A 27496-nucleotide genomic window follows, 5' to 3' on the forward strand; every position below is an offset into this window, starting at 1 on the left:
GTGTGTGTGTGTGCGTGCGTGTGTGTGTGTGTGCGGGCAGATAAGTGTCCATGAGTCTCCTGTAAATAGCAGAGAGATTGTGAAGAAGTGTTCCTTGGAGAATGAGAGAGACATAGAGGTCTGGGTGTTGTGGATGATACAAGGTCCTGGTTGTGAAAGGAGTTGATAAGAATTGTCTCATTTCCCTTTATAGCCAAGCCTGTTGTGGGAAAAGTCCTGGTCTGTCTGTAAGTGAAGTCCAAATGGCCAAAACAGGTACTACTCTGGAGACAGGACTTTGACCGTAACTGCACCAAAAACAGAGACAGAGTGAGTAAGAGGGAGACATCTTTTCATTAACCCGAAAGAAAACATTTACTCAAAAAAGCACCACTGATTCTGGCCCTGTCTTTAAATATGGATACCTTGGATAAAGATTAAGAAGAAAAGACCCGTCCAGTACTCTGGTGATTCAATACTCCCTCCTTGTGGACACAGGTAAAACAGACACTGATGAAAGAAGTGTGTATTTCCATTAAAACAAGAGTGTGTTTTTCTAAATGGGGTTGACCTGATTTCAAACATCAGTTAATCAGAGGGGATGAACTTTCAACACATCTGAGACCAAAGCTCATTCATATATGTCTAGAAATCCTTAGGAAGTGTCAACCAAATGAAGAAACTGTTCAGTGTTCACACAGTTTCCCATGGATTTCAGAGGCCTTGGGGACACAGGATCTTTTTGTACCCTTTCAAACCAAATTCGTCCATCTTAGTCTAACAGCTGGCACTGGTGCAAATGCCAGCCAATGCCTTTCCAAGAAGCCTAGCTTGTGAGCTATTCCCAGACCTGTCACATGCCGATGAAACTTAATTAGAGGCGGTCTTTCATGCTCTGTCATTAATCTTCACAGAGCAAAACAGAAACTGAAATATCCCTCAGGTGGAATTGAATTACATTGCTCTAAACAACACGGCAGTGAGCAGTATAAAGGCCGTTTTACAACTCATGCCTGTTTGGTATGAAGTTATATTGAGAAAAAATACTTTTTCCCCCTAAACTTAGGTTAAAAGGTTTGACACTTACTCTGTCCTTCACTTGCTACTGTGGCGCTGCTGTTGCTGTTGCTGATGCTGCTGCTGCTGCTGATGATGGTGGTGGTGGTGGTGGTGGCCCATTGCTGCTCCGCCTCCCCGGATGGAAGAGCTTGATGTGGGAGGGGCTACTTGATGATGATGCCCAGCACGAATGGGCTTTGCTATAATAGATGGGTTAGAGGTGTAAAAAAAATTCCTTCATTCAGTAACACTGTCACATATTCATATTCCTGGAATATTGAGAGAGTGTTTGATTGTTGTTTATGGACACACACTTTTCTCTGGCAAAATAGGCAAAAACATTTCAAACCATATTTTATGTGTGTTACTAATATCCTCATCTCAGACAAATGTAAGGTGTGTGCATCCCTTCATGTTTGCCCTCTTAAAGCCTATGCTTTCTCTGTTCCCCATGAATGAATATAGAGCACCCTCTTCTGGGCACAGTGTTTTAGCATGTGAGTTTTGAAGTGAGCTTTCTGTGTGTAAATAAACTCCAGGGAAAAATGATCTAACCAATCTGTGCATTATGGCTCCGCCGGGCCTGGTTCTTCGCTCTCACAGCCTCTTTTATCCTGTCCACCTCCTGCTGGTAGCGTTTTCTGTCTCTCATAGCATTCTCCTTGGCCTCCCTGAGTGCAGCCTCCAGAGCCTTCACCCTCTCTGCAGTCGCACGCAGACGCTTTTCCAGTTTAGGCAGCTCACAACGCAGATCTGCATTGTCACGCACCAGCTGGGGGCGGAGGGGGGGGGGGGGGTCACAGAAAGGAAGGATAAGAAAGATAGATGGTAGCACAAGGACAGAAAATTAATATATGCAGTCACCAATGTAGGAGTTCCCTAACAACCCATTCCACAGAGCGAAACATGACTGAGTGAGAGTAAAAAAGATTCCACCTACCTGTTTGTGGACTTTAGTGAGTTGCTCCAGATTATTCTCCAAGAATGTAATCTTCTGTTTCTGAGCTAGACTACCACCTGACTCATCACAATCCAGCTCAGCACTCTGAGAGAGATGATAAGAGAGGGAGGGACGGAGAGAGAGAGAGAGAGAGAGAGAGAGAGAAATGATACACCCAACAGAAGTAAACTAGTACTTCATTTTACACCTAGCACATTGAGAGTCATAATAATACTATTATAAAGCAATCAGATGCATTTTTTCTAAATTTTGTTGAATTCATGGATGCAATAACAGCTCTTCATTAAACTGGTTACAATATTGTAACCATAGTTTATAATGTGTCCCAAAAGAATGGAAAAGTGATGCTCTCCAAATATCTAGTGTGTTGACAACATGCCTTCCTTCTTAGTCATACAGTTCAGTTTTCATATGAACAAGGTAATGACATATTTATTGTACACACACCAATAGAAGCCCATAACACTGTTTCCTGAGCACACTGTCAATGTTTCACCTACAGATAAAATATTGTTCCTCTCAGCTCTCATAGGAAGATTGTACTGTATCAGTCTTCTCTGTAATAGAGCAGTTGCGCCCACATAGGAACACATTAAAAAAAGTGACATCCGTGAGTATGGCTGAGTAAGCGGACTGTCAGTCTGAGACACCTGGGGGTCCTGGGAAATGTAAGCTTAGCTTTAGTGTAAACATAGGAAAAAGTCACTCACCCTTTTGACTCGTGTGGTGAGGTCCTGAATGAAGAGTTTCCTCAGGTTGTGAAGAGTTTGGAGCTCCTTGGCCTGGAGGTAAAAGGGACTGTGTGGTTAACATGCACTGAAGCTTCAACATCTGACTGGCTAATAACTAGAGTTAAATTGACTAACAATGTCGGACCCAACAATGGTACACCAACAGTTATTCCTGGATTACAACATCACGTGCTGGACATTGCAGGCTACTCACCACAGTCTCCTCTAGGCCTTTGAGATCTTCCTTGGCCTGCTCCCTCTTCTCGTTCAACATGCTATAAAAATGCGAAAATTGAAAATTTGACAAGCAACTATAGAATATCAGACCTGAGATCTACAGTTAATAAGTGAAAAACTACAGTAAGACTCACATGAGCTTTTGCAGCCTCTCATCTTTTTCTTGCTCCTCCTGTTTGAGTTTGTCATAGTCGGAGATGAGCTTCTTCTGTTCCAGCTGAAGAGCCTGGTTCAGACTGAGAGAGCACCCTACATTAGTCTGATAAACAACATTATAATACAATACCCTTTAAAATAACACTTCACTGTCTGTTTTACAGTCATATTTTTTATTCTGGTCCTGTTCTGACAACACTACCATTAGAGTTGTGATGAGTTCAGCGTTTTGGAACTGACTGCTATTCACTTCACGAGTTTGGATTTTTAAATGGCCACAAACCACAAAATGTAATTTGAACGTCATTTTAAATGTCAGAAACTGAATTTAGCTCACTGCAAAAAACAAACAGGCCTGCCTAGTTAGTCATTCACTATCTCATGCCCAGACAGAGGTCAAGTCAAAAGTTCTAATTTCAGCTAATGGGCTCTTGACTCACTTCTGAGGCTTGCTGATACTGTGCAACTGAGCGACTGATACTATGACACATAGCAAGAAGGTGCTTTAAAACTCTTTTTAGATGAAACGGTAAAGTACAGGGTGACAATGTTACAAGATGTTTTACCCTTTGGATTGTCACTGTCTGGTGTGTTCTGCTTTCAAAGGTTGGTGGTGTTTTGCTGGCTTGGGGAGGCATGCAAGATAGCTCACTTATTTGAAGGGTCATGAGTTTGAGGCCTGAGAATGAAAGTGAAAAACTGGACTATATTCTGGAGAAATGCTGGTGAAAGGTCTTCACTAACTGCCCACTAACAGTGTTCCCTTAAGCAAGGTATTTATCCTAAATACTGCTCTGGACGCAACTTCTGAGATACTCAGATAGAAGTTGCTGTGGGCAGGAAAATCAGTCAATAGACGTGTACTGATTTTATGACTCTTACTCTTTGAGCTCATCCAGAGTCCTCTGCTTGTCATCAATTTCATCACGAAGACGAGCGAGCTGCTTCTGGTGGGCTTCTCTGTGGCTCTCCATCTGCTCCTCCAGAGTCCTCTGATATATCACACACACACACACACACACACACACACACACACACACACGCACATGCGCGCGCACACACACACACAATTAGTGTGTGTAAGATAGAGAGAGAGAGAGAGAGAGAGAGAGAGAGAGAGAGAGAGAGAACAACCCATACCTTCATTTCCTCGGCATCCTGCATTTTGCTCATATGCTCCTTCTCCCTGTCCATCACAGAGACTTCATGCATCTTTTCTGTTTGGATCAACCAACATTAAGTGTTTACAAAATATTTAAAACACACACTGAAAACATTATACTAATGTTACCATTGTTATACAGCTGTCTGTAAAATCAGTTTCATTACTGCAGCCCACAACCAATAACATTGTTAGAGGACTTATAATGTTAATACTGGCAGCAGTAATAGAGACAATAAAAAATAGAGAACTCTGGGAACAGCACATAAATCCCTGGCTATAATTAGGCCAATAAAGTCATCTGTGCAAGGACATCTGGAGGATGACAAGGAAGTGTGTGTGTGTGTGTGTGTGTGTGTGTCTGCATGTGTGCATGTGTATGTGTGTGTGAGAGAGAGAGAGAAAGCAAGAGCAAGACAAAGAGGTACAGGAAGAACGTGAAACTCACCCTGGGCATGGAGCTTGGCCAGCTCCTCCATCAGTGAGTCCTGGCTTTCCTCCAGCTGTCTCTTCTTCTGCTCCACGTTCTGCATGTAGTCTGTCAGGGACTTGATCTTCGCCTGGTGCTGAATCAGACGAAGACAAACACAGTGTGATCGATAAGCTTTAACATCCAGGGTAGGAATGAAGACAGCTATGGCTTAGATTTGGGTAGGATGCTAGAAATTTCCAAAGGACATGACCCCATCAGAATGAAGAGACGAACAAAAGGACTTTAACAATTGGACATGAACTTTATCATACAGCAACCTCAAAATTATTTAAGACACATAAAATGCTAAAAAGACTCATGACTGGGCCTGATCCAGATCCATTCTGATCCATTATGTGACCCTGTGCCGCACACAAGGTTAAATTTCAGGGCAAACATTCTTTCCAGATGCATGCATAGTACACCAGATAGAAAATCAACTGGCTAGGTATGATTACAAACTTAATGTAGTCTACATAACAAAGCAGAGCCTCCAGTTTTGTTACCTGGGAGATCAGGAGCTGACAGGAAGCCAACTCTTTCTCATTGGCTGCCATCTTGCGTGCAGTTTCAGCCTGGGCACTCTCTAACTGTTTACTGCGATTGACCAGAGACTTCACCTCCGACTTCATCTTACTAATGTAGAGTCTTGCCATGGTAAACTCCTCCTCAATCACACCATTTGCTTCATTCATCTGAAAGAAGGGAAAGGAGGAAGGGGGGGCAGGAAAAAGGGAAAAGGAAGGAAGGACGAAAGGGAGGTGGGTTAATGGAGAAGGAAGGAAAGAACAGATTGTGTGATTTATACCCATGGGTTATGAACCTAAGATCTGACAGATGTCTACAATGACCAGTTTGAAGTCATATCTGTGACACAGTATGCCAAAAGTCACCACAGCAAAAACCATTTTGACCGAGATTTTTTGAATTGGTGAGTATCCACTGATGTGCATGTGCGTGTGTGTGTGTGTGTGTGTGTGTGTGTGTGTGTGTGTGTGTATGTGCACATGTCTTACAGCTTTCAGATCACTGGTGCCAATGATACTGCCAATCTCACTGAGGTCTCTAAGCAGAAGACTGAGGATCTCTGCAGCTCTCTTCTTATGGTGGCTGCTCAACTCCTGCAGCTGGGCCAACTCCCTCTCAACACACGCCAGTGCTGCCTGGAAAACACACAAACACATATGCCCACACACATGAGTACACACACCCACCCACACACATACACTCTCAGTCAAGATAAGAAGTTCTGCGTAACTTCTCTCTACCATCTTCACTTATGTTTCTGACCTCCACACCTTCTTTTTTTTACCCACTCAGTCACCAGATAGTGAGGAGTGACTATCAGTGTCTCCCTCTTTACATCTCCTTTACTTTCCTCTCCTTTGTCCTGAGATCTCCTTTGCTCTCCTACTTACGCTCTTCTGCATCAGCTCCTCTGAGAGTTGTTCATTGTTGCGTCCTCTCTCTTCCACCTCCTGGCTCTTCTGGTCATAGTTGACAGCAAGCTCCTCCAGGGCCTGCAGCACCTCCTTCACCTCCTCTTTTGCTGCCTCATTCTCTAGCTGCAGACGTGACAACTCCTCCTGGATTTTTTCATAGTCCCTCCGAGTCGATGCCAATACCTGCATGTATATGTGTTCAGGTGTACATGTTTAATGTATGTGAGGACAGACATCAGACAAATATTAATAGGCTGTAACATAGCTTAAACAGCTTGAGAATAACTCCTTTTAAAATAATAAAAAATACACAGTCTGCAGTATTAATACATTACATTACACCTGTATAAGCCTTTTCTTTTCAGTTTAGCATGATTTAGTATTACAGAATGTGACATATATGTATTGCACAGAAAAACAGCAGCTCCTGACTTGAAGGATTTTTAGTATTATTAGCATACAAAGATATGAAAATGTGAATTTTTATTTCCTATGTTGACATCCCAGAGGCTCTTAAGTATCAAATGACATTTTCAAGCACTCAGCTGAAAAACAAATGTGTTGCTTTAATGGTGTTTCAATAGCTATAGCTTTTAAACTCTGACGTGGCCTACTGGTAATATAGCATAGTACATTTGCTGTCATCTTCACAGCTGTATGAAATTATGATTTTTATGCCGTTAAGATTTCCCCCCATCCTTGCATTCTTAAGCTGGCAACTGGCTGTGATATTTGTATTCTTTACAGGCTATAATACAATTAACACCTTGAAATACTGACAAATCACCACTAGATGGCGATATATGTCCACTCTTTCATGCAGTGTTATTTCATATTGCATCCATATACAAAATGAAAAAATATTTTTTTAATTGGTCTGAGAGGTCATTAGCAATCATCCCAGCTCATATGCATATTAAATCTGATAAAACCATCCCTTTTCACCAGAGATGAAATAGTGCTCTCTATGAGGGGGCTAGTCCTCACTGGAAAGTATTGTAAAGTAACTGTGTATTTTGCTTAAAGCTTGAATAGACAATAGTTTGGCTGTTTATTTTGTTAATTAGCCCTTTATGTAACAGGGAAGACAGATTCTCTACATGTTTAAATGTGTAACTACTCTATGAATGGCCTTTACAAGATTCATGTAGTGAGACAGTGTTTGCGTGCGTGCGTGTGTGTGTTTGCATGTGTGTGTGTGAGTGTATGTGAGAGAGAGAGAGAGAGAGAGAGAGAGAGAGAGAGAGATAAAGAGATGTGGTACACTGTGGAAAAATGAGGTAGATTCACCTCATCCTGATCCACCATCTGTTCTTTCAGCTTCTCTGCCAACTGACTCTGCTGGTTGATCTCATCATCCTACAGAGAGGAAGACATAAAGAGATAGGGCAATAGGGGGAGGGAGAGATTGTGTGGTCAGGGGTGATCGAAAGAGAAAGAGAGAGAGAAAGACAGAATTAAAGAGATTGGTCACAACCATACCGTGACAACTGCAGTACCACAGCTACTGAGGTAAAAAAAATCCCATCACTTCAGGTGCATATAGCTTTATAACATTATATAAATTATATAGCCATGTTCACAATAGTTTTTTAATTTATTTGTACCTTGTCATCTAATTGCTGATACAAATCACTGATTAACTCTTCATACTGAGTCTTCTCTGAGTCAGACAGTGGTGCAGGGGGTGGGGCCAGGCTATCAATTAAGGGTGTGGCATCACAATTCTTCTGCTCTTTGCCACTGAGTTGCTCCTCCACTGGAACTGTTTCACCTGGAGATCGAGATGAAGAGAGAGAGAGAGAGAGAGAGACAGACAGACAGAGAGAGAGAGAGAGAGAGAGAGAGAGAGAGAGAGAGAGAGAGAGAGAAAAGGGAAACCACATATTGAAATCATACTTTTATGGATACCAGAGAGACCTTCCTCATGGAGCTTGAAACTATCTATGCTCAGTTTAGATTTGCCAACAGTTTTCTCATTTGTCTTCAATTTGTTACTGGGTTGAGGCAAAAGCCAAGTCATACCAAGTTCATTAACCTTCATTACAGTTCATTATAGTCTCATGACATCTCCTACAACTTCTTGTGACACTTTGAAAGGACAATTTATTACCACACCACATATGTGTTAAAGTCACATGAAACCTCGAATCACTGCCAACAGTATAACCACACAGCTTCACTTAGTTCTCTGACATTTACATAATGGACAATGGACAGAAATATGAATACTGATACAGCTGATGAGACAGATCTGAAAGGAAAATGTCTGCACACCAGCCAAGCCTCTATTTTAGAGTATGATCCAAATTACACCAGATCAACGGATAATCCTCTTAGCTCTGAATATAAAAGGAAAAACAAGTCTTTGAGAAACTTTGAACCCCCATGTCCACCTTAGGTGGTAGATGTGGTCCCATATACACGTACACACACACACACACACACACACACACACACACACACACGTGCACGCGCTTGCACACACACACACACACGGGATTGAAATGGAAGGAGATGGGGATTAAAGAAAAAAAAAGCCAGACAGAAGAAAAGGCATTTCCAAGGCCTTTCACAGCTTTGTACTGTAGAGACTTAATCTAAAAGGCAGCAGCTACATGTGTTATCTGAGCCAAAGCAAAGAGAGCAAGAAGAAAGAGGGAAAAAGAGAGTGAGAGGACTCAGACGTGTGAAGAGAGAAATAATATATCCAGAAGGAGGGTGAGGGAGAAATAGAGGGAGACAGAGGGAGAGAGAGAGAGAATGAAACAAGCAAACAAACAAACCAACAAACATTTAGAGAGATAGATAACAACATTAAACACGTTGTCAAAATGTCATGCCTGCCTAATAAGAATTCTAAATCTTAGAGTTAGTCAGTGCTGACTTATAACAGGATATTCCCTAACTTTATCCAGCTAAGAGAAAAAAAATAAGATACGGTCTCTCCTTGTTTAAATAAAATCTGTTGTATCTGGTTAGTAGAAACATTATAGAAAAACTATGCTAATACTGTTAACAAGATCAACATGCCCTACTTAGATCTGCATGGAAATAGTGATATAAGCAAAAAGCAGTGTAATTTTGGCAAAATAGGACAAACTCAATCCACCATTCCTGTTATCTGAATCCAGGTCAGTAAAAAGAGGCTTAATGAACTGCACTATTTGTAAAAAACATATTTATGAACCTCAGGCCCTTTAAAGCCAAAGAGATTTGATCTGAACGCTCAAGAGGAACACAAAGAAACAGATCTGATTTCTTCCTGTCTTGTTAGTATGATTCATTTCATGTTCAAAAAGCCATCTGTTGTCTGTGTACTTTCTCTATGGAAGAAGCTGCAGACATTGTTACAGCGATCACATCAACTTAACTACTGATTTCAGTGAAAAGAAAAGGCCCCATTCCCTGTTTTGTGTACTTTCAAAATAACTAATAATAAACAAGTCCAGGCCATAACCAGTTTACTTCAGTTCTCTTTCTCTCTGACTCTTTTTCTTTATTTGTCCCCATCTGCTACAACTCTGATATAAGATATCTTATGTCCATCTATCTATTATGATTTAGTGAACCCATTGACTTATTCAGTTTGTATTACAAATGATTTTAATCAAGCTAATATAAACTATTAATACCCCATTAATATCCCTCTGTATAAATTTACAGATTGAGAACATCAGTTAAATTTAAGCCTTTAAAGATTGCTCTTACACATTTTGCACAGCCAAAGTCAACAGTCAAGGTTTGTGTGTATGTTTGAAATAACCTAGCTACAAGGCTTATCTGATACATATTAAATGTCATGGATTAGGAAGGAAAAAAAACTAAATGGGATGGAATAGAAATGGGATTAATTAAAGACAACAACATTGTTCTGGCCTGTCTTTGGAGCCTTAGGAGGTCTTTTTTTCTTTCTTTCTTTCTTTTTTTTACCAGGCAGCTTTTGGTATCCTATTAGTCTATTACGTCTCACTTCTTCCCACAGCTTCAGCAGGATTAGCACTTAATACCGTCATATTTTTTTTTTTGACATAACTCCTGTATGAATTAATCAAAAGTTGAAGTCTGGGTTGAAGTCTGGGTTTTTGTACTGACCAATACAACATTCTGCTGTCAGGGGATTACGATATGAAACATCTCACCTTATAGGACTCACAGACTGACTCAGAGGATGATCATAATCACAGCACTCAGATCATTATGACATCCTCGCAAGAGCACAGGTCACCTGGTCAAATGCAATTCCCCATTATGACAGCTAAGATACGGTGCAATGGAGTTGATGTCTCAGAGTGTCTTCACGTACTTGTAATGCTTATGCTGGCCTGTTGAAAGATTAAGTTTGTCTGCTGGCGGGTAATTGTGCTTTATGAGATATCAGGAAATCCATTGTAATCAAATTTAATCAAATTAATCAATTTAATTTAATCGAAAAGAACAAGCAGCGTGCTTAACTGGCTCTGGCATTCTCTATCCTTGATGATTCAATCCAGCCATAAAGGCAGAGTGTATGTGCAGTGAAAATGTGCTTATACAGCAAGGTCATGACAACCTCATCAGTATTCAGGTCTTGTTTCAGCTACTGTAAAGACTACGACAGCTTCTTCTCCCTTCTCTCTCTGTCTTTCTCCCTCACACTCTTTTTTTCTTTTCCTTCTTTCTTTCTTTCTTCCCTCTCTCATTTACCGCACGCTATTCTCCTCTCATCTTGTTACACTTTTGCCTCTACTTCCCATTAGGATTCTTTTTTTGTGTTTCAGTCCATCCTTTCTCCTTCCCCTCTTTCACCGTACCTTTTCTCCAGCGTTTCAGCTCATTCTCCAGACGCTGGATGATGTGTTTAAGACCCCTGGTCTTCTCTTTCTCTTTCTCATACTTCTTCTTCCACTCCTCTGCTGTTAACTCCATGTTAACAGACACTGTGTTCTTGATGGTCTTGGCTCTGTTTTAGGAAAGAAAGCGATTTTTGAAACTGTACTTGGGCCAGAACTTGTAAAATAGTGTTACGGGAGATGTTCCAGTAAGATTATACTCATTTCAATGGCAACATTTCAAATCAACATTCTAAAGCAGCGTAAATACCTCCCATTTGTTTCTGTCTGTACTCAGATATTCAGTCCTTCTTTAATTAATTACACATTTCAAGTGCAAATATACCCTGAAATGTTTCTAATCCCTTCTCCACCAGGCCTGTGTGTGTGTGTGTGTGTGTGTGTGTGTGTGTGTGTGTGTGTGTGTGTGTGTGTGTGTGTGTGTGTGAGTGTGTGAGAGAGAGAGATTATGTTCCTATAGTAATGGGACACCCAGGAGACAGGCTGAATTGATTTATAATCTCTCTCACTGCCTGCCCAGCCACATCCACCCCTGCTTCTCAGACACATTAAAACGTGGTTTAACTGCACATACTGTGAGTGCACATAGGCTGACTTAAATGCAATGTGGGTAAATTTGTGGATAAGCTGATTCTAAATTAATAATAAAATTATTGCAACACACTACTGAAATAAACTGGATCAACTGTCAATACTCTTATTTTAATATTCTAGGGGAGGGCATGAGTGAATGTCTCAAAGCTCTGCTGTCAGATGATGTTTCCGACAAAATAATGATTAGAATTATCATTTATTAAAATAATCTCCTAAAAAGCCACATCTGTGTCATGTAGCTTTTACCTTTCTGACAAAGAATACCAATGTCTGATCATGACAATCCATAGTATTTGATCATGTATCTTCAATTCAGAGTTTCTGTCTGTTCCAGTTCACCTATTCCTCATCATATGTAGAGAAACCTCAATTCAAAAATATCCAAATTCCATGCTTTCATACAAAATTTACACCTGAGTTACAAAACACTTTTCACTGAGACTTAAACATACTTTTAGAATTTAAAAATATTGAGTTGATATTGGTAAAAACTGGAGGATTGGATGATGGCTTACAGTTTAATATGTAGTAACAAGACCACACAGACTATGCTTTAGAATAATCCGATCTGTTACAAGTCGAGGATCAACAAGTTTACCAATTACATTTCAACATCTGCTCAGTAAGATTTGTGCAGAGTACAGACAATATCTGCAAGAAAACAAACTGTCTGACACTCAGATAACTTCAGGCTATGAATCTCCAATGGCAAGAAGACTGCAGACTAAACACTTCAAACATCCTCACTCTCTCAGATTTCAATCTGTGGTCTCCCTTTTCTCTCCCTCTTTCATCTGAGATATTTCATGTGAGATATGACACCCACCTCTGGCCAAACATGAGGGTAGACTTGGTTTCAGCTTCATTGAATACGGAAGGTGAGCAACAGATGATAATGGTAGTGCGACAGTTTCCACCCAACGAGTCCTGAAGGATCCTGGTCATCTTGCTGTCTCTGTATGGTACGTGAGTTTTCTAGGCCATGAATAACAGAATGGTTTACTGCTGTAGACTGCTGAGTGAGCATAAGGGAACCAAAGCCTTACATATATAATCGTCCCTATTGTCATTTTGATTTGTCGTTTGGGCTCTTTTTTGCAGAATCCTAACTGCAAAATGCCATTGCATCCATTGTCTAAACACTTGTCTGAGTTATCAACCTGTGTGTAATAATCCACTGATGATTCTATTAATATATGACAGACTGAACTATAAAAATCATACCGGAACTAAGTTGAGACTCTTGTCATTGATACTTAATTATCTAATTATTTATGTTAAAAGCATATCAAGAGTTACAACAGATGTACCTTAAAGCACAAAGTGGTACCAGTCACTAACATATCTCAAAATGGCTGAAAAATGTGTGTCCATTACGATTATTAAATGCTCCAGAGCTTTTTCCTGTCTTATCTAAGACTATTATTTTCTTGTGCAAATGTGACTGTATGCTTCACTGACAGCGGGGCATGGCATTCGTGCAGTGGTGAGGGGGGGAGTGAGAGTTAGAGAGGGAGACAGTCAGAGCACTTACGGTTCCTTCTGCCAGCGCCGAGATAACATTCCCCAGAGCAGAGAGAGACTTATTGATATTTTTAGCCTCATCCAACACAGCTCCTTCTGCTCCAGTTTTACTGACCTTAAAACAGGATAAATAACTACTAGCAATCAGACAACTTGAGAGAGAGAGGGGGGGGGGGGGGGGGGGGGGACGGAGAGAGAGAGGGGGAGAGACAGGCAGTAATATTTCGAAGAAACATTTCAATATTTCAAACAAAGAAAAAAAAAACATTTAATAACTACATGACATTTCAAACTGAGTATTTATAGCAATGTTTCATGTTTCATTTGCCATGTTACCTTCTCACTTCCAGCCAGATCAACCAGGTAAAGTTTCCCGGAAAGTTTCTTCTCAGTCTCCACATTCTCTTGCTTGATATTAATCAGGAAGATACTGTGGCTGCGGGAGCTGTGCTCATTCATGTCTGCAGAAGGGAGAGGATATAACCACACTGTCAGGAGGATGCAAGGATGTCTGGTAAAGTCTGTTTTCGGTCAATGAAAATTGCTAATAATTACACAACAGCTTAGTCTTATCCAAAACAGGTTTGCGTAATTAATGCGCTGACGTTGAGCAGTCCAGAATCTGAGTCAGAAAGTGTGAATCTGGAAGTAGACATTATCTACAATCACTGATTGGCAGGTTCATAACCCTGCTGTAGAACATAAGTCTTGTGACTTTGAACATGACATCTTAGCCAGATAAGTTGTGTCAGGGGTTCAGGAACATGCTATAACTGTCAAATGAGAATTAGCTCTAAAGGGATTAAAAATATAAAGACATATACAGGAAAGGAACAAATGAAATACTATAAAGCAAGTTACTCAAATGAATGTGCCACAGTAAGGAACTTACTTGTGACGGCAACATGTCGATTAGCTTTGCCCTCATCAATCACATCCATCACTTCCTCAGGACTAGATACAAAGCGTTCAGTGCAGCCCTGCAGGTATAAACCAACACACAAAAAAACACAAACATACAACTACAGTATACTCTCATTTCATGGAAGCAGAGAGGCTAATTACAGCTGATGAAGAGAATAATTACATGGAACCGTCTGAAGCATATGGAACAGTCCGAAGCAAACCGGAACACTTCAACAAACTGAGCATAATTAGAGCTAGAACCAGATTTTACCTTGACGTAGGGCACCCTGTTTTTGTCCTCATGCACTGCCAGATTGGTCTTGGAAACTTGCGAAAGCAGAGTATAAAATTATAACCAAAAAACCAAGAGGAAACAAGTGTTTTAATACTGAAAGCTGATAGAGTAATCCTAGAAAGAATACTAAAGTCTTCCACTGAAAATTTCACAGTTTCAGTCTCACCATCCAACAGGTCCCTGATTTTGTCCAAGTAGATCTCAAAGTAGGACACCTGAAAATGGACAACCAATGTTACGAAAGGAGCTGTGAACGAAAAGAGTACAGAGAGGAAATTCTAGCTGTTTCTTCACTCACTAAACAGCTCACTAAAACCGTTGTATCTAAACTTGATAGAAATTAAGACAGCTCTTTGTAGCTATTACTGTGATGGGATGTTGTGGTGCAGTGCCTCATTTTTACCTTGATATGAAACTCCAGGTTTTCATCCATGGAGTAGATATGGTCAAAGATGTCCTGGGCAATACGTGGGATAATGCCCATCTGCTGGGGGTCATGAAGCTTGCCCTGTGTGTGCGCGTGTGTGTGTGTGTGTGTGTGTGTGTGTGTGTGTGTGTGTGTGTGCGTGTGTGTGTGTGTGAGACAGAGAGCGAGGGAGAGAGAGAAAGAGAGAGAATCATTGTCAAATATTCAAAAACTACAATTTCATTTATAGGTCAATTTTCATTCAATATTGTCAGGTTTCAGTCCATATATTCTGGCTTCATTCAATATTGTCATAATTATATATATATATATATATTTGATGTGTGTGTGTGTGTGTGTGTGTGTGTGTGGCATATATTTTTAGCACATGAAAAGCACTGAATATACTGAAAAGCACCCATAAGCCTCAAAATTCTCAAAATTTTATTCTCATTGTGTCCCTATATCTCATTAATGTATCTCTATATATAGATATAAGCTGTTCTGACATATACATAAATAATCACCCTAAGAAAAATACAACTATGGCACTGAATAAGATACATTATATGAGATGTTAAATGTTAACCTTGTCTTTCAGGGAAAAAAACATCACACCATACCGGGGAGAATTCCCACCATGCTCCTAGCAATGCTGCCTTACAGCCCTTAGTTCATATGAGCATGAAATATACATGTGACTTCCGGGAATTTCATAAAACACATCACACTGAACAACAGCCAGCACATCACTTCAGTGAGAAAGACTCACTTAAAGCTAATAATGTTCCTTATCAAATACTCTCTCCTTAGGCGCTCGAACGCAATAACAAGTTATATTATAAAATTCTATATCCAGCCATACTGAGCAAATGGCTGTGTATAAGGACTATAAGCAAAGACTACAAAAGAAAAATAAGCCATTGAAAGGTTTTCATCATTCAAAGTCTGTGTCTTGTCTTTGATGGCCATCCGACGCAGGAAGGTACCTCATTTAGGAAATTACTGCAGTTAAATCAAGACATTTGCTGCCAGCACTGGGCGGTTTCCAGGGCAACAGCCGTAGTAGCCTGGTGAGCAATCTGCACACTTCAGGCAACATATTGTGAATGCTGTGAGGGTGTCACACCTTGGTACGATTCTAATGCTGGCTATGAAAACTACATTTCCATAGAACCAGGGAGATGAGAAAGACTGAACACCTAGATGGGATTCAGTCAGCGATGGGAAACCATTCCTTTAACTGTTCCTCCATCCTTCCTACTTCTCAGCCAAAAATGTCAATCATAAAGAGACCGTTGAATGTTGAACAGATTAAACCCTATACCGTTTGGATATTACATGAAAGCATATGGAGTTATAAATAATACAGAGCATACAATAGTATCTCAGACGAGTCACACAAACATCTACAGAATGGATGTTTAAAAGACATTAAAACAGAATTCACATCTCAGGGTACCCTTAAGATCGGGACAACAAAAGAAGTATGGCTATTGATGTACACCAAGTGGCATTAGTCTACTGACACCCAGAGCTTACACTGTGTAATATCTTAATAATCTGAATAAAAATCAGTGCTTTGGGTGTGTGTTTCACATTTACTTTCAGCAAACCCCTTTAGCAATCAATGCAGCCGTGCTGACTCACATATAGAGAATTAGAGCAAACATGGATGGAGGAGGCATTCACAACATATTTGGTAAATAATAACAATGACTGAATTCAATCTCCACCCCTCTATCATTATCTTGTTTCTATGTGTTAATGCTCTTTTGGGAGCCTCACAGTGATAATTCCATGTCATTAAACCTCAGCTCAGGGCTCTGCATAGATTAGCGATGGTAGAAAAGGGGCTTAATCTTGGAGACCAATCTGGCACAAAAAAACTGAATCTCCTTCAAGGCATGATATTGCCACGGAAAGCCAACCATTCAAACTGAATTTTACAAAGAATGTGTATTTCAATTTGTATTATATCACATGAAGCATTTGCAAAGCAATGGATAGTCTGAATCTGGAATCATGATTTAGTCTTCATTGTACCAGAGATTTCTCAGCACCCCACTTAACAAAATTAGCACTGACATCAACACTGCTTACCTCCATGGTGTGCGTTTTCCCTGATGAGGTTTGGCCATAGGCAAAGATGGTTCCATTGTACCCTCCCAGCACATCTATTTGACAAAAATGAATGGTTCATATTTTTATTTAATAAAACAACTGATAAGAATATTGCAAAAAATAGAGTTGAAAGCTGCTGAAACTAAAAGTGATGCTAAGATGGGCCTCACACTCTTCTGGAACCTCTTTGCAATCCCTCTTAGCACATTCATTCTGTTGTGTTATCCACTTCAGTTCATTTCCATTTAGTTCAATTTAACTCAGTTCAGCTGAAGATTTCGCAAAGTAATGAAATTCAAAAGATGTCAACTGTTACAGTACCTTTAACAATCTGTTTGGCACAGTCATTGTAAACGTGTTCCTGTGTTGTGTTGGGGGGCAGAACTCGGTCAAATACATAAGGCTTTCCCTGTGGGGAAGAAGAAGAGAGATGTTAGTTTGTACAGATATACACTAAGCTGTGCAAACCAAACCCTGTGCAGGGATAAAAGAATCAGGCAATAAGGCTAAACTCACTTAAGTAAAAATTCAGCAATAAGATAATAACCTCTTGTTTCAAGGAAGGAGCTGCCTTGGAATAATAAATTAACGCTTCATTTCTTGCTAGCAATTTATGGCAAAAATCAATTCTATGTCACAGTTTGTACAAAGACTTAAGGAGAAAGATAAGGAAACTTTTGACAAGAACAAACAGCAGATCTCACATGCCAAGATGGTATTACGACATACAAATATGAAATCAGTCTTGTAAATTAAAAAAATATAATCCTAAAAATCCCACTCATCAATGATTCCAAGCAAGAAATAAGCCCAACACAAAATGAGGTTTAAGTCTTCATTCTCATTGGCACTGTTCAAACAGAGATATCTGAGGACCTAACATAAGCCAGTTGCCAAAATAATCTGTTTTTACTGCAATAACTTAGAAAGAGCTGAGGAGGGAAAAGACAGAGAGAGAGAGAGACAGACTAAGAGTTCTCCCTAGACTGCAGCCAAATAAAGAGGACTGCCCAAATCCCTTCCAGACATTTAACACATGGAACAAGCATGATGGAATGACAAGTAGCTACTAGATACATTTACCTCAGGAAATCAACCATGAAGCAATACAACACGTCCCAATCACTTTTGGTGAATTCTGCAGTATTTGAGGTTTTCAGATATGAAGAGACTGAATAAATTTCACTTCAAATAATTTTGAAAAACATTTGTATGATTATTGTGTGACTAGTGATGTTTTCATCTTTAAAAATGAATTGATTTGTCTGTCTATTCTAAAAATCTAAGAGCTGTATTGAAATTTTGAAATTGCTGAAGGAAAAAAAACAGTTACATTTTGATTAGCTCATCTATTGAATCTGCTGAAACAGTTCAATGTCTGATTTACAAACGAATGATACAAAAGCTTGTCAACGGCTTCAGTTAATCAAGGGGAAATTTGTCAGTTCAGTGCCAGATGGATCCATCTTCTGCTGAATCAGTGGACTACAATTGAGGGTGTTCCCATCCCTTCCCTTCCCCCTTCACCTACAAACAACCAAAGGCAAAGATTGTCTCTTGGCAATTTGAGGGGAATTTCTAACTCATGGCTAAAAAGACAGATGACCTTGTGAAAAATGTATGCCCCTCCCCTCTGCCAATCAAACTCCAGGACCCCAGAGACCAGCCAGTTCTGCTACTTGTTATTCCACACATTTTTATCTTAACCCAAGGCCATGATTCACATCAGTCCTTGTTTGGTCTGCTATCTGGTTTCTGAATATGCATGCATAAATGACCAATTAGAAATATCCATTTTAAAATTTGCAAATATGATTCAGCTATGAACAAATATATTGTCGACTGTCATTCAAATATCACTATTATTCACCACATCTTTGATATCATTTTGGACACTGTAGCTTTTTTTTTCTAGAAGGTAGCAGTGTCAGTCTTAGCTGACTGGCCTGATATTTTGACTGTGTAAAATAAAATTGCCAGGTGATAAAGTGAGAAACAGTGAGGGAGAGAGAGAGAGAGCGCGACAGAGAGACAAAGAGTGAACAATCCTCTCCTTCAAGCTCTCTCTCCCTTTTTTCTTTCTCTCTCTTTCTCACACACATACACACACACACACACACACACACACACACATACACACACACAAAACACATGCATTATGTTTCCTCAACCAAAACAAATCTAAAAGCCTCTCTGTGAAATATACAGACTGACCATGAATGCAACTGGGAGCTATAACAGAAATGACATTTCATTCTATTGCTTATCTTGGTTGCCATATAGGTAAGAGCAGTGCATTATATGAGGGCAGGGGAGAAACTAGTCAACATTTCTATCACAGAATGCAGTACTAGAAAACAAAAATAGGGACATATTCTGTAAGACTTCTCAGATGTTATTTAATTACAAAATCCGTACACCTGCATATTCAAAAAACATAAAGACCCTGTGAGCTTAATCCACGTGTCTCACAACACAATAATCTGAACTCTAAGAATGTGTTTCTTCATGGTTAATGTTTTGCTTAACATTCTAATTCAGAGTGCTGGCTTTAAAAATGCCCATGGTAATGTAGCGTCTACCGTTTCCTATATTAGTTTAAGTTTAACTTTCATTACTTTAACTATCTTAAGAGTTAGTTTCTGCTTAGTACTAGAGGAAAATGATAACAATGAAACTGAAATAGCTACTTTGCTACACTTAAAACTTTCCACAGTTGTTTCTTTGTGGGCGTTCAACATGTTTATGAATAGCCTTGCCTGATGTCCTCTGCAGAGACAATTCATAGACTAGGTAATTCTTACTCTGAATAAATAACTAAACATATTCAATTATTTCAAAAATCTTCATTATTCTTTAGTGGTTGCAAGGTAGCCCTATGCATTTATAAGTAGTTTGGCATGATTTTTGTCAATGATGTCCATTTGCAGATATAAATCACTCACAATGTATTGTCATGCTATTCACTGTGCTGCATGTATAGGGGGTGAAGGGTTACCTCTGAGTGCTGTATAGGTAATTACTGTGCAGCACTTGATTAACATGACTGACAACAGCTGAGCCTAGTCTGAGTGTTTCAATGTATCCTCATGCACCAATCACAAAAAAAAATGTTACAATGAATTAAGCCCCAAGACTGTATTTTGAGTCCAGAATACCTCTGTTGTGGAAATCAAGGAAAATACATTTGGGTTTATATATTAGTGTCCACATTTTAATCATTCGAGAGAGAGAGAGAGAGAGGGAGAGAGAGAGAGAGAGGGAGAGAGAGAGAGAGAGAACAAGGAGCATTTGCTTTTATCCAGGAGTCTAATTATGCTCTCACAATGGCAGACAGCTCACAGGTTGGGATCTGACTTCTCCTCTTTTCACTATTTGATTACAAAGGCAGGGGTCATGGACCCCTGTGGAGGGGGATATAGAAAGCTGTCGCTCCGACACATAGCCCGTCGCCACGGAAACTGCATCCCACCAGGAGAGCTGCTCTCTGATTGGATGGCAAACGGTTCCAGGCGTCCTCTAGTGAATTCAGAAGCATGAAAACATGATTGCCCATGGAGAGGGAATGCCTTTTTCTCTCACTCCCAATCTGCTGGACAGCCACCTTACAACACTGTTGTGGTGTATTGAGCACAAAAATATTTGCAGATTTATTAGGCGTGTTCTTAAACATTTATGCAATTTTCTATGACCTGCACACTGTGTTTTTCTGTTAATTGAGAACATGAATATAAATGCTGTGAAACTGTCTCAACTGAAAACATTTCCATGGATACATGCCTGAAAGAATCTTCTGACTGAATGAAAATAGATTAGAGATAGACAGATTGAAGATAAACTGCTTTACATACTCCTCCTCCACCTTACTGAATAGCTTAGACAGACTCACTCTCCCACGTTTCACTGAAATGCAGGCACATACACACACACACACATAAACACACAAGCACACACACACAAGCATGTATGTTGCAGAACACAAATCCACAGTTTCCTAAGTGCCATGTTCTCTTCATCAATAATTGATGAGTGATCTCTGAGAACAGTCATGACTTCTTTACATGAGGAGGCCCCGGTGGGCTCTGTTTTTTCATCATCACCAGTAGAAAGGTTCTAGACACAACTGGTCTAATCCATGCATAATACCGACTATGTTTACCTCTCTGAGTGGTGAACAAGATCACCTCACTATTTAAGGAGAGCAGCCATAAAGAGTAATGGTCCTGTTTAAAGTCCTCTGATTTCTATGTTTTACCATAACCATGTTGGCAGTCCACTTCTTTGGCCATGCCTGTGGTGATTATAATTATTCGTACATGTCTGTGTTGGAGATTTGTTGTATTCCAGAAAATGTCCTTACTGTTTCTTGTGACAGCAAGAATATTGCTTCTCTTCTTCTCTGTATGTTTGTCAAAAACATTCTGTATGAAAGCTAACTGTATCAAAGCAAATATATGTGAGTTGTATTCTGTCAGACCACATGAATATTCCACCCAGTGTCCCAATACCCCACTGACAATCACACCCAATGACCCCTGTCTCCATTGCTATGGTGACACAATTTACCTCTCTTGCCATGCGCCTGTGTAAACTGGAGTCCACCCATTTGACAAAGACAAGCTGAATGGTCAGAATCAATAATTCAAAATTAGACATTACTGATGGTTCCAAACATTCTTAGCTCCTCTAATTCCTCTAACATCACAGACAGATTTGCAAATAATTGTTTATTAGCACACGCCAACTACTCAGGACGTTCACCATGAAAAAATGCTTAATGAATTATAATTACATTATAAAATTGAGATGTCGCTCAACATCCTGTTCAATAAATATCTGTGGAACACCTGAAATCAAGTCACAGCCACAATGTCTTGGTCAGTATCAAAGGAGTCAACACTATGGATAAAGAAGATGTGGATCTTGTCATATTTAACATTCTTGTATTTTATGTATCAAAATTTTATTTTATTTATTTTTTTAATTCCTCAAAGAAATTTTTGAGGAATAATGCACTTCACAAAACAATATGGTTGAATAAAACAAACAAACAAAAACAATAAGCAGCTGTTTCAACTGTCCTGTAATATATATGTACAGCTATTTTAATCATTTGGTTTATGTTTGAGTTTAGTTGAGTTTCACTGTACCTTAAAACAGTCAGGCCAGAATACATTAAAACACTGCAGCCAACAAGTTGTAAGACGTTACAAATTCAGATTAACAGTCATGGAAATGAGCCACCACATCTGACACCATCTACTAGTGACAGATATTCATTTAGGACAGCAATGAAAACAAAACTGCCCAAACAACAGAGGAGTAAATGACAAAGATCAATTGTTTTCAACTATTGGATTAAAACAATACTGAAACATGATTTTATCGCACTAGACTTCAAGTGTGAAATTTCATTGGACAAATAAGGCCTAAAATCAAATTACACTTAAAGCTTTGTGTTTAATCAGCTCCTTTTATGGGTAATTTCTTTCCCTGTGACACTCAATTAAAAATACACTGTGCCTCTTTGTTGGACTAAGTTCATAGATTTTGTCTTTCCCTAAAAAGTCATCTAGCACACAGGACCATTGCTTTTTGTTGGGGTTTTTTTAAACAATTTAATATGGAAAAAGATATATAAAATGTAACAGGTAATTTGACAGCCAAAGTTTATAATTCTTGATTAAGTATGCCTCAAATTCACGAATAGGACATCATGACTCTGAGTATTGGCTTTCAGTCTACGCTGGTGATGGGCACTGATGGAATACACTGAGAGGACTGCAGCAGGCCTGTGTGTACATGTACATGTCAGGTTTCTCTGGGGGAGACAGTGAGTGCACAGCTGGGGTAAGCCAAATTCTGCTGAGGCCATATGGATCAAAAGGAAGCCTCTTTAACAGCAATGGAACAGTGACAAAGTAGGCACAGGGAAGAGCTAAGACAAGGATAACCAGCACACACACACACACACACGCACAGATGAAAAAAACCAACATACTGATCTAGCCACCATTCTCTCTCCGTTTTTTTTTTTTACCCGTATTTACGCCACTTAGACACTATTATCCTGCAATCCTGCTGTCAGTGGTGGCAGAAGAGCTTTTCCTCCAAATGGCTGCCAGGTGTGTGGTGAAACCTACACACATTAATGCAACGTCAAGTGGTGATTAATGGTTGTAACCATGGAAACAAGACATACAAAAAAAGTAGCTGGCCACTTTCACGCTTATTTACTTTCAGCCTGGCCAAACCCTGGGGTGAGCAAAGGCCCTGTTGTAACTGTGATAACTGACTTCAAAGAGTGGCAAACGATTCTCTTTTTTTTCTTTTTTTATACAGATCATCCTAACAGTTAAATAGCTCCGCTTCTTTTCTTGAGTGCCTTTCTTACTGACGCATGAAAAGCAGTGAAACATTCAAACACACTATTTTTCTGAAAGAGAAAATGATCTTCCTGATTGAATAGATGATCAAACTCCTCTACTAGTTGTCAAGGCCTAAAGATGAACTCACCACTTCTTATTTGAGAATGTACAAATAGTTGAGAACACTCAGTTTGGAATCACCTGTGTTTTATGAACCTTTTATCATTAAAAGTGTCCTTCTGATAGAGAGGGTTCCTGAAATTAAAAGAAACTTAGGGACATGTATTACACTCACGAAGGCAATTACATAAATAGTAATCCTGATGCATTGCCCAACCCTATCCTGCACTTAATTTCTGGCAGGTGTGTGATACACTAAATATTATGAAACCAACGATGATGAATATTTAATATCATATACTACTACTATAGAGTGTGTAACATATTACAGCAGTGCACACTCATAGAATAAAAACACTCAGAGGTGTCATGATGCAGACAGGTACTAAGATTGAAGGGATAAGTGTGGCAAAGGTGTGCCAGTCAAGGGTTGTTCTCCTTTCATTAAAGAGATATGACTCTTGCCCTGAAATCAGGAGATTGAGACTGACTTGGGGCTAATCTATTACAGTGTCCACAAACCTTCAAATAAATTGGGTTCTTTTTCCTAAATGTATCCTGAATTGGGGGTTCTCTTAAGAACTTTTAAAGAAGGTTAAAAGTTGAATTCTAAATTGTTCATTCCAAATTTTAATCTCAGGAACTTTGAATCTTTTAATCTAAGAGTATATTGCAGAAGTGACAAGATAAAGCTAAGATGTTTTGTAATGCTATATTGTGCTCTGGTGCAGGCTATCACCAAATACATCTGGATATTGTTGTGCCACTGGTCAATTAAAACAAATTAGGCACATAATAGGTGAAGCATGTATACTTTTCTTAAGATTGGATGTGGAGTCTTGAAGCTCTGCATACCTCTCCACAGGCAATTTAATCATGTCCAATTTCCAAATTGGTTGTCTTTACTGTACAAAACCTTAACATGAAACAAGAAAGAGCTGATTATAGTTTTGTATTGCAACATGGGAGAGGATAAACTGTACAGCTCCACTTTGAGAGGGTGCCTCTTCTTTCAAATGCATTGGAATGTGGAGCTGACTGATATATAACTTTACAGCATACTTCACAATTTCAAAACTCTTCATGAAGAAGACAATTTTGTAGACTTAAATAAAATTCATTGTGTTGCAAAAACTGAAAAAAAAAGGTTTAAAAAAAATCCTCTGATCCTGTATCAATCTTGAGCTGCTATTGTTCTGACAATTACTGTTTTTGTGAAAACTAACATAGCAAATAGCTGGTAGGATAGATTACCTTACTTCAGTACGCTGTGACAGTGATTGAAGCTCAAGACAATATCCCGAGAGAGAAAAACAAAAAGAGGCAAGGGTCACAGCACTATCACGACTGGGAGAGAAAACAAAAACCCTTAAGTATCCATACAAAATTCCACATGTCATCCCCTACAGGAAGAGACCAAAGCCTGACAAAGAACAAACACATGCACACAAACACAAACACAATTTCAGCTGTCCTCCTGCTTATTTAGCACATCCTCATACAACAGATTTGAATGATAATTTTTCCATCAAAGACATTCCCTTTTGATCATAATTGTATTCACATCTCATTACTGCAAAAAGTATATTAAAAGGGTACAGACGAGTTTTTTTTTTTTCCAATAGAATTTAATCTGGGTACAAAGTAACAAATGCTGATTGCCCCTCCATGTCTAATTTCAGGATTGATACAAAAAACTGAGTCGATTAAGAAAATCAAATACAGTAACATTTCATTGCTACAATAATCTCAAACGTTTAAAAGACAGGACCAGCCACACAATCACTTTCTTTCCAGGATGTCACATTAATTACACCAGAATGAGATTAGAACCTGTGTACAGCTGAAGTCCGACATTGATGAGATTTGGGTAAAAGATGATTTCAGAGATACTATGTCCTCATTACAGGTTCATTTTTTTGTCCGCACATTTATTAAATTCTACACTGGAATACATATTTGAAACAGTCTGTAATGATGGTTAAGGTGTCATGACAGATAATAGAGAATCCAGGTTGTGTGTGTGCTATAAGCATATTAGGAGGGACAAACTGTTCCTTACCTCATAAAAAATATGACCACTAGCAACAAATTTCACTTAGCAGGGTATGTTTGTAAGACCACATAAAAATATGCAAAGGTTATTTGTGGAGTGTCCCCCTGCATTACCGATGGTCAATAAGTTGAAAAGGTAACCAAGAGGAAAAACACACACATACACATACACACAAAGCAGTGTTTTGGAAAGCACCATTTATAAAATGAACTGATATTTCATTAAAAAAAAAATCGTAATAATAAAATAATTCAGTCCAATACCGAAAACACTGGCAGTGAGGTACTCAATGAAGTAGCGTATCATTCTGTAATCCACAACGTTTTACGGGATCAAACCATTTATACACAAAATGGTTTGTTGTTGAGACGGACAAGACCTATAAGAAAAGCCTTAAAGGTGCGCCCGGTCGGCAATGAAAATCTCGTGACACCATGTCCATTTCAACAATGCGCAGCAAAGCTATCCTGCGCCGAAATAAACAAGACGTTCTCCAGGCAAACAACATTTCTCAGTCTGAAAATGTATCGGATCTTCTGAATAAGCAGGGTTTAGTTAGTCCAGTTTTGGCAGAATAAAATATTTCCTCGATTATTGCATTTAATGAGTAATATGATTTAGTCATTTAATTATGTTGTTTTTGTACTGTACGTACTGCACGTAGGGCTTAACTCTGCTTTCTTGCTTTAGTTTGCTTGTCGGTGACAGAATTAAATTATCCTCTAAAATTACGAGGGAGTAAAATTATAAACTCCACCAATTTGCTTTTGGCAGCGATTCGGCTATACCACTTACGAAACAATGGAGATACCTATAGGTTTTAAAAAGGCGATACTTGCATGCTTAAATCATTGCTATTGCAGTCTGTTTACTTTAAAACGGGAAAATGCTTACCGAGATGATAACGGTGTCTTCTCCTTTGAATTTCGGTATGTATTTGTCACCTCTGATTATTTCCGATTCATTCAGTGGCCTGAATCGGCACATCACCTTAACGCCGCATTCGGCTGCATCCACCATATTGGTCGATCCGAACAAAAATAGCCGAGAAAGTTTCTATGAAGTCAGCAAAACCTTGCAGCTCTATCAGCAGCAGTTTCACTGTGGGAGAAATATCAACTGCTGAATCCCATAGCCCTCGCGCATTCCAGTGAGCTGTCAGCCTCTCCAAAATCAGCACGGCTACCTGTGGGCACTCGCAGGCTTGAAAGACAAACTTAGGATAAATTATGACAGGGCTCTATAATGTGACGGAAATGTCCATAAATTCCTCAATTACTGCAGGAATTCAGAAAGAGCACCCGGTGGTTCGTCTTTACAGGCAGCATCAGCACCACACTATCCACCTTCGATACTGCCCTCTCCACACTCCACCTCACCATCACCCCTCCCCCGAGGCATCTGCTTTCGCAAGGTTTTGTCTGTGGACATACCTCTCGTGAAAAAGAGGAGGAGGGGAGGAGTTAGACAACAAGGATTTATGGGGATTGCAGTCTTTGCAATTGCACCTTGTCATACCTTTGAGTTTTTGTTTTGGTCTGGAATTTTTCTTTCTTTCTTTCCTTCTTTCTTTCTTTCTTTTTTTTTTTGAGGTGTAGAAAAAAGATGAGTTAGATATTGGGCTGATGCCTCAGAAATAGGTTAAAGTTGCACATTTTGTCAATAATGATATTTGTGTATCATATTTCTTGTGTATAGATGTGCAGACCTAGACAGAAGAAAGATAGGACAGAAGATCCCTAAACGACTGTAAAAAAGTGTGTTTTTGTTCTTGTTGTTTGTTTGTTTGTTTTTTATTTGATTCACACCATTGTCTAAATATGTAAAATAATGGCAGGTGATTAAACAAGCAACAAGCAAAATGCAGTTATCAAATTGTTAAAGCAAATAGAAGTTTCCACAGAAAACTTCTTTCACCCAGTGTTAACTCTCCAGTCATTATGAACTATTTAAAAATGGTCTCAATGATAAGGTTAGAATGAGCAAGACTGTTTTAAAGGATTACAAACTGTCAACAAATTAAATCAGACTTTGGCTGGCTCTTTTTTATTTTCATGTTTGGAGGCCAGAAC

The 27496-nt window shown here is 39.3% G+C and overlaps 1 protein-coding gene across 1 annotated transcript; it reads right to left on the minus strand.

Moving 5' to 3' along the window:
- Positions 1 to 258: 258 nt before the first annotated feature.
- LOC115823489 (kinesin heavy chain-like) lies at positions 259 to 26444 on the minus strand. The gene is made up of 27 exons (XM_030787541.1): positions 26319 to 26444; positions 17202 to 17289; positions 16860 to 16933; positions 14754 to 14858; positions 14517 to 14565; positions 14327 to 14382; positions 14042 to 14129; positions 13486 to 13610; positions 13160 to 13264; positions 12452 to 12600; positions 10993 to 11141; positions 7807 to 7973; positions 7490 to 7558; positions 6176 to 6382; positions 5774 to 5920; positions 5264 to 5452; positions 4734 to 4851; positions 4264 to 4340; positions 4006 to 4115; positions 3102 to 3203; positions 2945 to 3005; positions 2710 to 2781; positions 1979 to 2083; positions 1594 to 1810; positions 1170 to 1238; positions 405 to 464; positions 259 to 287 (listed from the first exon to the last, which is right to left on the minus strand). Exons 1-27 carry the CDS (start codon positions 26442 to 26444, stop codon positions 259 to 261), a joined length of 2913 nt encoding a protein of 970 aa, XP_030643401.1.
- Between the last annotated feature and the right edge of the window lie 1052 nt (positions 26445 to 27496).

Source organism: Chanos chanos, chromosome 10 (genome assembly GCF_902362185.1).
Source record: "Chanos chanos chromosome 10, fChaCha1.1, whole genome shotgun sequence".
NCBI lineage: Eukaryota > Metazoa > Chordata > Actinopteri > Gonorynchiformes > Chanidae > Chanos > Chanos chanos.

Coding starts and splice junctions, on each gene's coding strand:
- LOC115823489 (XM_030787541.1), bottom strand. CDS start 26,444: ATGGTGGATGCAGCCGAATGCGGCGTTAAGGTGATGTGCCGATTCAGG. Junction 14,859..16,859: donor GGAAAACGCACACCATGGAG/GTAAGCAGTGTT, acceptor GCGCACACACAG/GGCAAGCTTCATGACCCCCA. Junction 288..404: donor CTTCTTAATCTTTATCCAAG/GTATCCATATTT, acceptor TTTTTGGTGCAG/TTACGGTCAAAGTCCTGTCT.